General features: G+C 50.1%; 1 protein-coding gene across 10 annotated transcripts in view; it reads left to right on the forward strand.

The window, feature by feature from the left end:
- The first annotated feature begins 143 nt into the window (after window positions 1-143).
- LOC139750965 (uncharacterized) overlaps window positions 144-15,831 on the forward strand; it is a 115,509-nt gene continuing 99,821 nt past the window's right edge. For 3 of the 10 annotated variants that reach the window (XR_011713257.1, XM_071665923.1, XM_071665927.1), the window contains exons 1-2: window positions 144-6,309; window positions 14,054-14,275. Coding sequence is in view for 9 of the 10 variants with exons in the window: in XM_071665923.1 (XP_071522024.1) it covers window positions 819-6,309; window positions 14,054-14,275 (5,713 nt within the window). In the remaining variant the exon portion in view is untranslated. The remainder of the gene's footprint in view (window positions 6,310-14,053; window positions 14,276-15,831) is intronic. The other 7 variants (XM_071665931.1, XM_071665928.1, XM_071665929.1 and 4 more) reach the window with 7 other exon arrangements.

The raw sequence follows: 15,831 nt of genomic DNA on the forward strand, positions 1-15,831 counted from the left end.
AGGTGATGATGAACCAGAGACCATCAGAAAGAAGAGTCCAAGCAGACCAGGTGATGAACCAGAGGCCATCAGAAGGAAGCCAGGTAGGCCAGGTGATGATGAACCAGAGACCATCAGAAGGAAGCCAGGCAAGCCAGGCGATGATGAACCAGAGGCCATCAGAAGGAAGCCAGGTAGGCCAGGTGATGATGAACGAGAGACCATCAGAAGGAAGCCAGGCAAACCAGGTGATGATGAACCAGAGGCCATCAGAAAGAAGAGTCCAAGCAGACCAGGTGATGAACCAGAGGCCATCAGAAGGAAGCCAGGTAGGCCAGGTGATGATGAACCGGAGGCCATCAGAAGGAAGCCAGGCAAGCCAGGTGATGATGAACCAGAGACCATCAGAAGGAAGAGTCCAAGCAGACCTGGTGATGAACCAGAGACCATCAGAAGAAAGCCAGGCAAGCCAGGTGATGATGAACCAGAGACCATCAGAAAGAAGCCAGGCAAGCCGGGTGATGATGAACCAGAGACCATCAGAAAGAAGAGTCCAAGCAGACCAGGTGATGAACCAGAGGCCATCAGAAGGAAGCCAGGTAAGCCAGGTGATGATGAACCAGAGACCATCAGAAGGAAGCCAGGCAAGCCAGGTGATGATGAACCAGAGACCATCAGAAGGAAGCCAGGTAAGCCAGGTGATGATGAACCAGAGACCATCAGAAAGAAGAGTCCAAGCAGACCAGGTGATGATGAACCAGAGACCATCAGAAGAACTCCAGGCAAGCCAGGTGATGATGAGCCAGTAGAAAGAAGGAAAAGTCCAAGCAGACCAGGTGATGAGCCAGAGACCATTCGAAGGAAGCCAGGCAGACCAGGTGATGATGAACCAGAGGCCATCAGAAGGAAGCCAAGCAAGCCAGGTGATGATGAACCAGAGACCATCAGAAGGAAGCCAAGCAAGCCAGGTGATGATGAACCAGAGACCATCAGAAAGAAGAGTCCAAGCAGACCAGGGTGATGATGAACCAGAGACAATCAGAAGAAAGCCAGGTAGGCCAGATGATGATGAACCAGTTGAAAGAAGGAAAAGTCCAAGCAGACCAGGTGATGAGCCAGAGACCATTAGCAGGAAGCCAGGCAGACCAGGTGATGATGAACCAGAGGCCATCAGAAGAAAGCCAGGTAGGCCAGGCGATGATGAACCAGAGACCATCAGAAGGAAGCCAAGCAAGCCAGGTGATGATGAACCAGAGACCATCAGAAGGAAGCCGGGCAGGCCAGGTGATGAAGAACCGGAGACCATCAGAAGAAAGCCAGGCAGGCCAGGTGATGAAGAACCAGAGACCATCAGAAGGAAGCCAGGCAAGCCAGGTGATGATGAACCAGAGACCATCAGAAGGAGGAGTCCAAGCAGACCAGGTGATGAGCCAGAGGCCATCAGAAGGAAACCAGGCAGGCCAGGTGATGATGAACCAGAGGCCATCAGAAGGCAGCCAGGCAGGCCAGGTGATGATGAACCAGGTGAAAGAAGGAAGAGTCCAAGCAGACCAGGTGATGAACCAGAGACCATTAGAAGGAAGCCAGGCAGGCCAGGTGATGATGAACCAGATGAAAGAAGGAAGAGTCCAAGCAGACCAGGTGATGAACCAGAGACCATCAGAAGGAAGCCAGGCAGGCCAGGTGATGAAGAACCAGATACCATTAGAAGGAAGCCAGGCAGGCCAGATGATGATGATGAACCAGAGACCATCAGACGAAAGCCAGGCAGGCCAGATGATGATGATGAACCAGAGACCATCAGAAGGAAGCCAGGCAGGCCAGATGATGACGATGAACCAGAGACCATCAGAAGGAAGCCAGGCAGGCCAGATGATGATGAACCAGAGATCATCAGAAGGAAGCCAGGCAGGCCAGATGATGATGATGAACCAGAGATCATCAGAAGGAAACCAAGTAAGGCAGGTGATGATGAACCAGAGACGATAAAGAGAAGGCCAGGTGATGAACCAGAGACTATCAGAAGGAAGCCAAGTAAGCCGGGTGATGATGAACCAAAGGCCGTAAAGAGAAGGCCAGGTGATGAACCAGAGATCACAAGGAGAAGACCTGGTAGGCCAGATGATGGTGAACCAGAAGTTACAAAGGGCAAGCCTGGAAGACCACTTAATCGTGAACCAGAAAGAACAAAGAAGAAACCTGAGAGGCCAGGTGATAAAAAACCAGAGACATACAGACGACCTGGTAAGGAACCAGTGTCTTCACCTAGAACCCCTGGCAGTAGTGCCCCAGACACAAAGAGGAAGCCTAGCAAGCCTGGCTATAAAGAACCACAGGCTCCTGGCAGGAAGCCCGATGAACCGAAAGAGAAGGAACCAGAGAAGACACCTCTTAGGAGGCGCAGCAGACCTACTGGTACAGAGCCAGAGACCACGGGTAGGAAACCAAGTCGACCTGATACTGGATATCTTAAGACGACAGAGAAACGCTTGAGTACGACAAGTATAGAGAGGAGCGACATCATGTTCAGTAGAAGGTCCCCATTTTCGGGGAGAGAGAGCACCCCAGAACCAGACGACAAGTATCGCGTCCGGAAAACATCCAAACCCAGAAAGTTATCCGTGGAGCACGACCATCACCGACGACGAACCCCCAGCGGGGACTTGGATAACCGAACCCACAGTATGCAGTCCCTGTCTGGAGTGTCCACAACCAGTTCGGTCCCCAGCTACATGAGGCCAAGAGGTGAGTCGTGCAGCTGTCGCCGCCATACTCCTGAAAGAGACATACACGAAGTTGAAAACTCCATCCTCAATGCTTACAAGTACACCCGCTGTACGAAGAAGATCTCAAAGCCTCCGGTGACCTACCACTACACCTACACCGTGACCCCGGACACTGCTGGTGGTGGTGGTGGTGGAAATTACTCTATTTACTTCGGTCCAAAGGACAAACCTGTCCCCAGTGAGCCTGGGAGACCCTATGGTGTCGACGGAACTCGACCATCTCCAACGCGGGAAGTACCAACCCCTGATGGGAGGCACCCAGGTGATTGGGAACACCCAAGACCTGCAGGTTACCATCCGGGTGAACCATCAGACCGTCGACCTGGCGAACCAACAGACCGTCGACCAGGAGAACCAACGGATCGTTATCCAGGCGAACCATCAGACCGTCGACCAGGTGAACCAACAGACCGTCGGCCTGGTGAACCAACAGACCGTCGACCAGGAGAACCAACAGATCGTTATCCAGGGGAACCAACGGATCGACGACCAGGTGAACCAACAGACCGTCGCCCAGGTGAACCAACAGACCGTCGCCCAGACGAACCAGCAGACCGTCGCCCAGGCGAACCAGCAGACCGTCGCCCAGGTGAACCAACAGACCGTCGCCCAGGTGAACCAACAGACCGTCGCCCAGGCGAACCAGCAGACCGTCGCCCAGGTGAACCAACAGACCGTCGCCCAGGCGAACCAGCAGACCGTCGCCCAGGTGAACCAACAGACCGTCGCCCAGGTGAACCAACAGACCGTCGCCCAGGCGAACCAACAGACCGTCGCCCAGGCGAACCAACAGACCGTCGCCCAGGTGAACCAGCAGACCGTCGCCCAGGTGAACCAACAGACCGTCGTCCAGGCGAACCAACAGACCGTCGCCCAGGTGAACCAAGAGATCGTTACGTAGGGGAACCAACAGACCGTCGTCCAGGCGAACCAACAGACCGTCGCCCAGGTGAACCAACAGACCGTCTCCCAGGTGAACAAACAGGCCGTCGCCCAGGAGAACCAACAGACGGTAGACCAGGCGAACCAACAGATCGTTATCCAGGTGAACCAGGTGACCGTCGCCCAGGTGAACCAACAGACCGTCGACCAGGTGAACCAGGTGACCGTCGCCCAGGTGAACCAACCGACCGTCGACCAGGTGAACCAGGTGACCGTCGTCCGGGTGAACCAGGTGACCGTCGACCAGGTGAACCAACAGATCGCCGACCAGGTGAACCAGCAGACCGTCGCCCAGGTGAACCAGGTGATCGTCGCCCTGGCGAACCAGGTGACCGTCGTCCAGGTGAACTAACAGACCGTCGCCCAGGTGAACCAACAGACCGTCGCCCAGGCGAACCAACTGACCGTCGCCCAGGTGAACCAACAGACCGTCGCCCAGGCGAACCAACAGATCGTCGCCCAGGTGAACCAACAGACCGTCGCCCAGGTGAGCCAACAGACCGTCGACCAGGTGAACCATCAGACCGTCGACCAGATGAGTCAACAGATCGTCGACCTGGTGAACCAGCAGATCGTCGACCAGGTGAACCAACAGATCGTCGACCTGGTGAACCAGCAGATCGTCGACCTGGTGAACCAGCAGATCGTCGACCAGATGAACCAGCAGATCGTCGACCAGGTGAACCAACAGACCGCCGACCAGGTGACTGGATTGTTTACAAAGGTGAACCAACAGACCGTCGACCAGGTGATTGGGTTGTCTACAAAGATGAACCATCGGGTCGTCGACCAGGTGAACCAACAGATCGTCGACCAGGTGACTGGATTATCTACCAAGATGAACCAGCAGGCCGTCGACCAGGTGAACCAACGGATCGTCGCCCAGGTGATTGGGTTGTTTATAAAGATGAACCAGCAGGTCGTCGACCAGGTGAACCAACAGATCGTCGACCAGGTGACTGGATTGTCTACCAAGACGAACCAACGGGGCGTCGACCGAGTGAACCAAAGGATCGTCGACCAGGTGACTGGGTTGTCTACAAAGATGAACCAGCAGGTCGTCGACCAGGTGAACCAACAGATCGTCGACCAGGTGACTGGATTGTTTACAAAGATGAACCAGCGGGAAGTCGCCCAGGTGAACCAACAGATCGCCAACCAGGTGAACCAGCAGACCGCCAACCAGGTGAACCAATAGATCGTCGACCAGGTGAACCAGGTGACCGTCGCCCAGGCGAACCAACAGACCGTCGCCCAGGTGAACCAACAGACCGTCGCCCAGGTGAACCAGGTGACCGTCGCCCTGGTGAACCAGGTGATCGTCGCCCTGGCGAACCAGGTGATCGTCGCCCCGGCGAACCAGGTGACCGTCGCCCCGGCGAACCAGGTGATCGTCGCCCCGGCGAACCAGGTGACCGTCGCCCTGGCGAACCAGGTGATCGTCGCCCCGGCGAACCAGGTGACCGTCGCCCTGGCGAACCAGGTGACCGTCGCCCCGGCGAACCAGGTGACCGTCGCCCTGGCGAACCAGGTGATCGTCGCCCCGGCGAGCCAGGTGATCGTCGCCCTGGCGAACCAGGTGACCGTCGCCCTGGCGAACCAGGTGATCGTCGCCCTGGTGAACCAGGTGATCGTCGCCCTGGCGAACCAGGTGATCGTCGCCCCGGCGAACCAGGTGATCGTCGCCCAGGTGAACCAACAGGCCGTTGCCCAGGTGAACCAGGTGATCGTCGCCCCGGCGAAAGAGGCGATCGTCGCCCTGGCGAACCAGGTGATCGTCGCCCAGGTGAACCAACAGGCCGTCGCCCAGGTGAACCAGGCGATCGTCGAGCTAGTGAGCTGCCTGAGGAACCGGGCTCCAGACGGGGTACTCTTAAGGAGGACGGTACACCCCTGAGGCCTGGAGATGAACCACAGGGAACCGAGGGCTTCGTCATCCGGGGACGTCACATCCGAGACCTTGATACACATGATGTCGACACTCTCGAGAGCCGTCAACACCAGACTTACATCCAGAGGTCTACACACGAGACACAGGTACACAGGGACCAAAGACAGATGACCAGCGGACGCATCACCTACCACACTACCGTCGGCCCTGACGGCGTCAGCCAGCGGGAGGAGCCGTATACCAGTGGTGGGGAGCAGCCCACTCTACCATACCGCACCGACCGCCTGCCCCAAGAGGCATACTGGACGACGGACACGGATAAGACACACGACCGAAGGCAATACCACGAGTCTCGTGACACCCATGTGGACTCGCGGACCTTAACCACCTCAGACGAGAGACGAACTGATGGTGACGACGACTCCTTCATACGTTGGAGCCGCGTCACGGGGTCTGTACCAGCCGCCACCACCACCAGGGGAGGTTATATCACATACGCACGTGACGGTACTGGTAGAGTACAGGTAGGAGAGGCCCCTTTCATAAGAGACCCCACTGTAACTACTCTTGACGGACGACCCACGTACGACCCAGCTGGGTACGTCAGCTACGACCGCGATGGCGAGGGGTCGTGGCGTGTCGTCGGTGGCCGTGATGCCCACCTGGCATCTGGCAGCCTGGAGTGGCAACAGCGAGCTGCAGGCCAGCGCTGTAAGTCGTCCACAAAAAACTTTAGCGGTACCGCAGGGTTTGAAGGCCACTTCTGCCTGCGCCCCCTCCTCCGTCATACTCTGCATCGCCACACTGCTTTTATGCGTACCTAACTGCCTTTCTTAACCACATCCTTCAGAACCTGTCCTTCATAAGAGACAATCAAGATGCTAAACTGCTACAGTAACTTATAAAGGTATAATACTTTCCCCAACAGAGACGTCGCTATATCATCTGCCACAATCGTCTTAGTGTGTTTCTGTAGGTGTGTCCATTTTTGATTGCTAGAAAGCTTCTCTTGTTGACACCAGCGAGTGTTCGTGTAGGGACGGTATCACGTTGCTCAGCTTAAGCTGGGTCCTTCGTCTTGACGTCCAAGCTGCGGCTAACTTCGACGCCAGACGAGTCTTATGACTTCAAGCATTTTACAGCAGTTTGGGGTCCATTCAAACTAACCTTTGTCACACCAGGACATGGCCACCTGACTAACGAAGCATGCCGCTAGACGCCACCTGCTCACCACACCTGCACATTTTCAGGTAAAGCTTGGCTCTCAGAGCTACAACGAAGCACACGTGTCACACCTGCAACATCAGTGCCCACCTGCACGATTTGACCCCCCACCCGTCTTCACCACTACCATCCCTCCAACCCTCCCTTCGCTCTCACAGCATTACTGCCTTTGACCCTCCTCTGCCTGCTGCCTTCACGCACCTCAACCCACTGTCTTAACACACCCCTTGCCCAGTCTGCACTCTCCACGCAAACCCACTATCTCCAACCACCCTACCCCACTATCTTCGTCCACCCCAACCCACTACTTTCGTCCACCTCAGCTCCCCCTGTCTTCGTCCACACCTGTACAATGTCTTTGTCCCCACTAGTCCACTACCTTCGTCCACCCCAGCCCACTGCCTTCGTCCATTTCATTCCACCATGTTCGTCCATCCCATCCCACTACCCTCTTCCACCCCAGTCCAATGCCCTCATCCACTCCGACCCATTTCCTTCATCCACCCAAGCCAGTTACTTGCGTCCACCCCAGATGACTGCTTGTGTCCACCCCAGCTGAATGCCTGTGTCCACCTCAGCCCACTGTCTTCATCCACCCAACCAACTATTTTGGCCCGCCCACAACCATCTTCGTCCACGCCCACTATTAGGGCATCAACTTAGGCGCATTTTCATGCCGACAGCCCACTGTTTCATTCACCCTAAACCATTCTTTTTGATCTTCACAGCCCCCCCTGTTTTCGCCCACACCAAGCCCAGTGTGTGCCTAGAGCATCCGTTTTTTCTTTTTTCTTTTGTTCATTCTCGCTCACATGTCTTTCAATCCTTCCTCTTTTCGTCCACTTCGCCTTACGTCTCAGCCCACCGCCTTCGTCCATCTCAACTCACTGTTGTTTTCTTCAACTCAGTCCCTGTCTTCCACCCAGACAGGAGTTCACTAGTCCCCTCCACCTTCCACCCTGGCAGGTCCTCGCCAGTCCCCACCACCTTCCACCCTGGCAGGACCTCAGTAATCCCCTTCACCTTCCACCCAAGCAGAACCTCAACCAGTCCCCTCCACTCTCCACCTCCTTCCACTCCGGCAAGACCTCGTGTCTGTAGCCCGTCCTTGGTAATCTTTCATACGGGCTAAGGCTCGGGGTCTGAGTGCCAACCTATGTAAGTGTGTACAAGACCATCCGACCCAAACCTTCTCTTACTGTCTCTCTCACGTGGCTTGAACAATGTAACCCGAAGGGTCCTACGTGTCCCGAGCTGACACCTGACTCCTTATGTCTCCAGCCAACTGACACATACTACAGTACAAGGCACCAAATACATTAGTCTCCCACTCGGGGTGTTGTTTTCTTTTTTCTTTTTTTTTTTTTAAGCATGGTCATAAACCATTTAGATTCATCAGGGCCCCTAACCTGGCGCAGGCCCTTTTGTCTTTTGGAAGGCCCGTGCCTCAAGAATCTAATTCTTCCTTCAGCTTGGAATAAGAGACCAGAATCGGAGGCTGGTTGGTCGGGTCTGCCACCCCTCACTTATATGTCGTGGTTGACGTGGGAGAGGGAGGGAGGAACAAGAGGGATGTGCCGTTCTCATAGAAGTCCTCCTCTTTGCCTCCCACGTCAGGGCCTTCCTCAGGCCGGGAGAGAGAGAGAAAGAGAGAGGTCCTCTTCAGTTTGTGTTGTGTCATGATTCTTAATGTTTTCCTCCTTTTTTGTGTGTGTCCTTTTGGTCTCCAGTTCCTGCCCCAGTGATGTGAGTTCATCCAAAGTGGTAAAAGTCTGTTGATTATACTCAACTAGTTTTTAGACCAGTAGTAAATGAGCTAGATTCATTTCATAGTCGTAGTTGCTTGAGTCATTGATTTGTCTTGGGTGTAGTTTTCAAGAAGATACACGGCTTATGTAAAATAGTCAAGATGAACTAAAAACTGGCTAACATTAGCGAGAAAACGCAGTACCTTCTTCCATGGATCGTGTTGACAACTATTTCTGTGATGAGTTCCATCAACACTGATTGAAGTGAAATGGATTGGTAGGAAAAAAAAAAGATTGTGAGCGAGCTTTGACGTTTAATGAATTGAAAATGGTCATCACAAAATTTCTCATCAGCAGCATATGGGGTGTGTGGACAGTATGTGGGGTGTATGGACAGTATATGGGGTGTATGGACAGTATGTGGGGTGTATGAACAGTATGTGGAGTGTATGGACAGAATATAAGGTGTGGGGAAGAAATCAAAAGAAGAAAGTAATGAAATGAATAGTATTTACTTCTTGGGTAACCTTTGACCTCTAATGGATATTCAAAAATGGTCATATCAAGAGAATAGTAAGAATGGCTCAGACCACAGAATTTATCCTGTGCATTGTGTATATATATATATATATATATATATATATATATATATATATATATATATATATATATATATATATATATATATATATATATATATATGTGTGTGTGTGTGTGTGTGTGTGTGTGTGTGTGTGTGTGTGTAGCGTAAATGAGATGGCACTAATTAGGTCATTCGGTGCGCCTTACCCTCTCAGCCTACATTATAGATATAGATAAAGAAAACTGTCATTGAAACCATGAACTTATCAGCCGGGAGGAGAACAAGATATAGATATAGATAAGGGAAAAAATCGTCACGGAAGGGAAGACTCATTTATCCGGGAGGTGGAGGCAGCGAGCTGGCACAAAACAGCATGGAATCACAACAAATGCATTCCGATCCTGTTTATAGGGATGAGCGTGGTCAACGATCCCCTAAAACAGTGTGAGAATACCTTCCGCTGCTGCCGCTGACCCCCGCGGGCCCAGTGGCCAGCCACCGTCGGGCCCGTGGGCCAACCTGGCCGTTACGAAGGTGAGTGGCGGTGACGTCATCGTCGGGCATTGATAGCAGCAGTGTGATGACGGTGTTACAGGTGTGTAGCGGGGGGGGGGGGATGTGACATGTATGTGTTGTTACAGGTGTAGGTTGGGGCTCTAGCAGATGTATAGGTATCACAGATGTGGGTTGTAGTTGTAACAATATCACGGGTGTTGCAGGTGTAGGTTGTGGCTGCCAGGGGTGTATGGGGATGACAGGTGTGTGTTGTGGGTATGACGGGTGTGTAAGTGTGTAGATAGAGATGCTGCCTCAGGTGTGCTTCTGTAGTCAGGTTTAGTAAGGACGGAAGTGAAGGTGTAGCAAAGGTGAAGCAAGGAGTGTGGGTGTAATCAGGTGAAGGAGTAGCCAAGTGTAAGCAGGTAAGGTGGTATAGGTGTAGCCAGGTGTAAGCAGTGAGGGATATATGTTTGTAGCCAGGTGTAGCAGGGAGGGAGGTGTGGGTGTAGCCAGTTATAGCAGCGAGGGAATGTGGGTGGAGCCAGGTGTAAGAGGAAGTTATGGGTGTAACCACATGTAGCAGGGAGGTGTGTAAGGGTGTAGCTAAGTGTAGCAGGAAGAGACGGGTGGGCGTAAATAGATGTAGCAGAAAGGGAGTGTAGACATAGCAGGGAGGGAGATGTGTCTATACAGTTATGGCAGGGGGAGAGGCGTGGGTGCAGCCAGGTGTATCAGGGAGGAAGGCGTGGGTGTAGCCAAGTGTATCAGGGAGGGAGTGTTGACATAGCAGCGAGGGAGTGTTGACATAGCACTGAGGGAGGCGCGGGGAGGGTAGCGGGGAGGGCGTATTGACATAGCAGGGAGAGAGGAAAGGTGTAGTAGCCAGGTGTAGCAGGGAGGGAGGCGTGGGTGTAGGAGGGAGGGAGGGAGGTGTGGGTGTAGGAAGCCGGGTGGACTAGCAAGGTCGCCAACGGTCGTAGGTATCCGCCAGACGTTAAGGTTGAGCTTAAACACCTTCACTCCGGTTATTATCTCCACCGCCATTCCTGCACATCCTCTTGAGCGTCGGCAATACAGTTCTGTCGACAGATTTAAGAAACACAAAGCTATAATCGACTCTTTGATACCACTGGGGAAAAAAGCCCGGGTTATTTCGTCACGAAAGATATAACATAAAAAGGCCGTTTTTGAAGTGGTCGGAGCATGGCATGTAATCAGTTGTGGTGGATACGTTTTTTTTTTTTTTATATTCCCTCGTGGTATTCCTCCCTGCTATCTGGTTGCAACACAGAGAGAGAGAGACAGAGAAGAGACGACTGCTTCTCTCGGTTGAACAAACGTCCACAGACATTGGTTCAGTTTATCCCTCAGTTGCCTTGTCTCCCTCCCTGTCACTCCACTGCAGTCGGCGAGCGACGGTCAGCCCTCCCTCTCTCCCATATGTTTTCGTTCACGCGCACTTGAAAGATTTCCCTCCCGTTATCTTTTTTATTTTGGCCATAATCTTGATATGAATTTCGTATCAATATGTTCAACGCCATTCCATAAGAGTCAGGGGCTATTTAGGAGTAGTGGAAATTACTTAGATTAAAAGATTAAGGCGTGGAGGATCAGTTGTCAAGAAGTTGTGGTGAACGATCCTTGTGGTAAGGTGTGCGGTCAGCGGCGTACGATCAGCTGGTTGACGGGCCGTTGAGCCGATCACGTCCACACTCAAAAGCTGTTCGCTTACCACTTGCTCACTCATTCCCGTCGGAGGCAGGCTGCGTTTCTCCTCTCTCTCTGGTAGCAAGAGTAACATAACACAGTGACTTCAGGAGACTTTCAGTGATTTCTTTTGTCGGTGGTTAATGCCGAGTGTAGTACACGGAGACGAGGCTTCAAGTAGGAGGAGGACTTCACGTAAGGCAAGGAAGTGATCTTCCTGCATTGCAAGGCTCGCCCAGCTCTTCTGCAGACACCATCTCCAGGTAGATTCACACCTCGTATCTCATCATGTTGCCTGTGGCGAAGAGCGCTCGCCTTGCTTCTCCAGTACCGTGACTAACCTACCTTAAAAAGTGTTCTTTTTCATGGTCTCTTCTAGTAATATCTAAAAAAGAATCCACAGAAATTCTTGATAGTGAACAAAACAGTGCTTTTACTTGGAAGATGGAGCAACAGGCGTCAAGGGGATATGTCCCAAGCTAACCTTGGGACATACCTCATCCAACATGATCACCTCCCACGGAAATCATTGAGACCAAAGATCAACAGGAAGTTCTTGTATATACCGCAACTGATGTAGATTCAGACTCGTATGGAATTTACCGCGTATTTATTTCCCTTTCCCCCCCTATTAATGGCCAACAGGTAGTACTTTTCATGGTGATTTGGGGAAGGGTTGTGCTATAACGGTTTGAGGTCAGGTCGGGAGTCCGAAGAGGTCAGGTCACGAGGGAGAGAAAAAAGGGGTCTTTATCCCACAGGAGTAGGATTAAGGTAAATCCTAAAATAGGGTAAGTGAAATTACCTGTGTGTGTGTGTGTGTGTGTGTGTGTGTGTGTTTCGTGCGAGTTCTAGTATAACTGTACATCTTACAGTCATGGAGAAAGGTCTTCCAGAGCAGCCCATAAATGAAAGAAGCAAGGACAAAGAAAAGTATATATATATATATATATATATATATATATATATATATATATATATATATATATATATAGAGTGTGTGTGTGTGTTACCAAAATCCTCCTGCTTGAGATAACCCCGTGAGTAAAGTTTCACTTTGCCGAGGTGTATCACTGTCGGTTGAAACAGTGCAACCACGTTGAAAAACAACTTTTTGCTTTGAGGAAATTCATCCTTCCCCTGCTACAGAGTGGTGCGCATCCTGGGAGCTTCAGTAGCCCCTGGATCATTAAGAAGGGGGTCCTGGTGTTATATATATATATATATATATATATATATATATATATATATATATATATATATATATATATATATATATATATATATAATGATTTGTGTGCGTAGCAGAACGTACAGAAATAAGATACATAATATTTCACACACATAGTGTACAGTATTACCCCTGCATGACATTACGTAACATAGAAAATGAAATTGTGATATACAAAACGTATTATATTGTACATAGACTGAGTTAACCACTAGCTTAACAACGAAATATTTTAAAGAGATCCAACTCATCCCATAACTTTATGATTCAAAGTTGATAATGCCCAGTGTGTTCAGTCTTTTAAGTTTAGTTGGTTCAGAAACTCCTAGTTAGGTAACATCTGCAATCCAAGGCTGTGGTTAGAGTAAGAGTGCTCGCTGCTGGTTCCCTTATTGGTTACAGAAGCACAACCGCTGGTCATCGCAACGCGCAGCAGCAGCAGCTCACTGTCGTGGCCCGACATTATTTGCACACTCATTCTGAAATCTTGGCACTGTTTCTAAATCGATTTTAACTCCAATTAAAACCCTTACCATTATCAGTGTAGAGTTCCAGGTGCTTATTCTTATTTGCAGGTATGCATGTGATTAGTCATGTTTATTTTTAAAGTCCTATTTGTATATATATATATATATATATATATATATATATATATATATATATATATATATATATATATATATATATATATGGCTTTGTGGTGGATGGTAAGCGTGAAACGGTTTGCCGAGGTGTGCGTCAGTGAGAGCGCACATCATTGTTGGTGTGGCGGGCTCTGCCCACCACCCTGTTCTGCTTGTTACCCGCCTCCCCCTCGCTCTATTGTTGCCTACAATACTTATGCATTGTCTGCTTTCATCGCCATAGCCTCGTTGGTAGCTCCAATTTTTTTTATTATACTATTCAGCTTGATTGTATTCGCTTTTTTTTATTGATAAAGTTACTGTATATTGTATTTACATTTTGTTGCTAGATTTGCAACGGCTTTGACATTATTATCGATCGAATGGATATTGTTTTCAGTGTTTACTGTCATGTGTATAGGAGGACTTAATGGTGACTATTGTTTTGCTCACTACTGGACATTATTGTGCGTGGGTACTGACCGAGTGAGTACATGATGACCGTGAGAAAGGTGTCTTCTTCAATTTCCTGTCAAGGTGGTTTGGTGGGATTGCCGGATGTAACATACATAATAACATAAATTATTCAGTGTATATGTATATATGTATATTCCCTTCCAGGCATAAATCATGAAATATCCCCTTGATGTATTAGAAAAAAAAAAAAAGGAAGTGTCACGCACCCATATGGATCTGACCTTCACAGTGTTTTAGTTTTTTTAGAAGCCAGTAATCGTACCGCAATGGGTGGCAGTCACACACACACGCACACCTCTGCCACCCGGAGGCCAACACAATGTCGCTAATCCCTTCTCCTGCCCCTTCCCCCCCTTGACTATAGGTTCTCGCGTGGTTACCTCCTCCTCAAGTGCCACTGTAGAACACTCTGGAGGCTCCTCCACCTTCCACGTGACTCGGGAAGTGGGTGGCTCTGGGCAAGACATCACGCACCAGGCAGTAGACACAGACGACGCCATGAGGGAAGGGCGGAGTTTCCTGGAGGATCGGTCTAAGGTGACGGGCTTTAACGATGTCCTGTCACGAATGGGTGCTACTGAGGCAGGTAAGTCAAGCTCGTCCTCATGTTACACTCTCCTCTCTCTCTGTTGTGCAGTGTCAAGGCCCATTTATATGGACATTGGCACAGTGTTATTACTCTTTCCTTCTCTACCTAGGTATATTGCCGTAGCCTCCTCACACCTCCACCTCACTCAAGTTAGTGTATGAGTACCGTTCAATATGATATTCTTAGAATATTCCAGTCTACCTCAGCGTAGAGTGTGTCACAATCCCGTAATTAGTACACCCAGCTTTCCCTAGGCTACATACGCAACGGCACGAATCGGTTCAGATTGCTGGAGTGTGCAGTAAACTAGTAAAGAATGCTCGGGGAAGAAAATGACTCACCCAGTTAAAAAGATGTACCTTAATTAGTGTTATTATAAAGCTGTAGGTAAGTTTATATGCCGTACCAACTTGAGGTAAAAACAATAAAGATATGATGAAAGTTGTTTATGTGTGTGGGTGCCTTAGGGAAACATTGTAAGTAGTGACATAACGTTTTAATATGATCTTTGGAAACTCAGTGGAATTGGGGGGTGCCTGGCGTGGTGCCAGCTGCAAAAAAAGAAAAGGTGTTTGGTTGCAGTAAAAGCGCTGAATAATCAACCTTGATGAAATTCTCAGAAATGTCGCAAGTGATGTGTGGCTTTTTGTCTCCATTATGACCGATTTTTTGGGGAGTGAGTGTTGACACTTGATGCCAGTCATTTGGGCCCTTGGTGTCACAGCCCGCTTGCGGCTCCCGCTGTCACAACCTTACTGGTGGCTCCCACTGTCACAACCCAATGGCAGCTTCCACTGTCACAGTCTATTATTGGCTCCCACTGTCGTAACCCACTAGTGGCTCCCTTTGTCATAACCCACAGGTGGCTCTCAGCCATAACCCACTGGCGAATCCCACTATCACAACCCGCTGGTGACTTCCAGTGTCACAACCCACACACAACTGATAACCTCCAGTGTCACAATTCACAACTAGTGACCTCCTGTGCCACAACCCACACAATTGGTAACCTCCAGTGTCACAACCTATTAATGACTTCCAGTAGGAGTAAAGGTACATGTAAACAACACTTAATGTAGTTGGTGTTATAGTCGTGTTATAAACACGTGATATGGAGGTGGTTGCAAAGTAGTGCAGATGAACATCAAGTCATGTTGTGCAGATGAACAAATAGTCATATAGAGCAGATGAACACATAGTCATGCAAGAGAAGGTATAACAGTGGTAGAACATGAGAATAATTCATGTGAATGTAGTCAAGTGTATATATAAACTTAGAGGTAGTGCTTATGTTGGTTGTAGCAGTGGTCATGGATGTCGACTTGTGGTTGTAGCAGTGGTCATGGATGTCGAGTGGTGGTTGTAGCAGTGGTCATGGATGTTGAGTGGTGGTTGTAGCAGTGGTCATGGATGTCGAGTGGTGGTTGTAGCAGTGGTCATGGATGTCGAGTGGTGGTTGTAGCAGTGGTCATGGATGTCGAGTGGTGGTTGTAGCAGTGGTCATGAACGTTGAACAGTTATAGCAGTGGCCATGAACATAGAACAGTTGTTTT

The sequence above is a fragment of the Panulirus ornatus genome, chromosome 10 (assembly GCF_036320965.1).
Source record: "Panulirus ornatus isolate Po-2019 chromosome 10, ASM3632096v1, whole genome shotgun sequence".
NCBI lineage: Eukaryota > Metazoa > Arthropoda > Malacostraca > Decapoda > Palinuridae > Panulirus > Panulirus ornatus.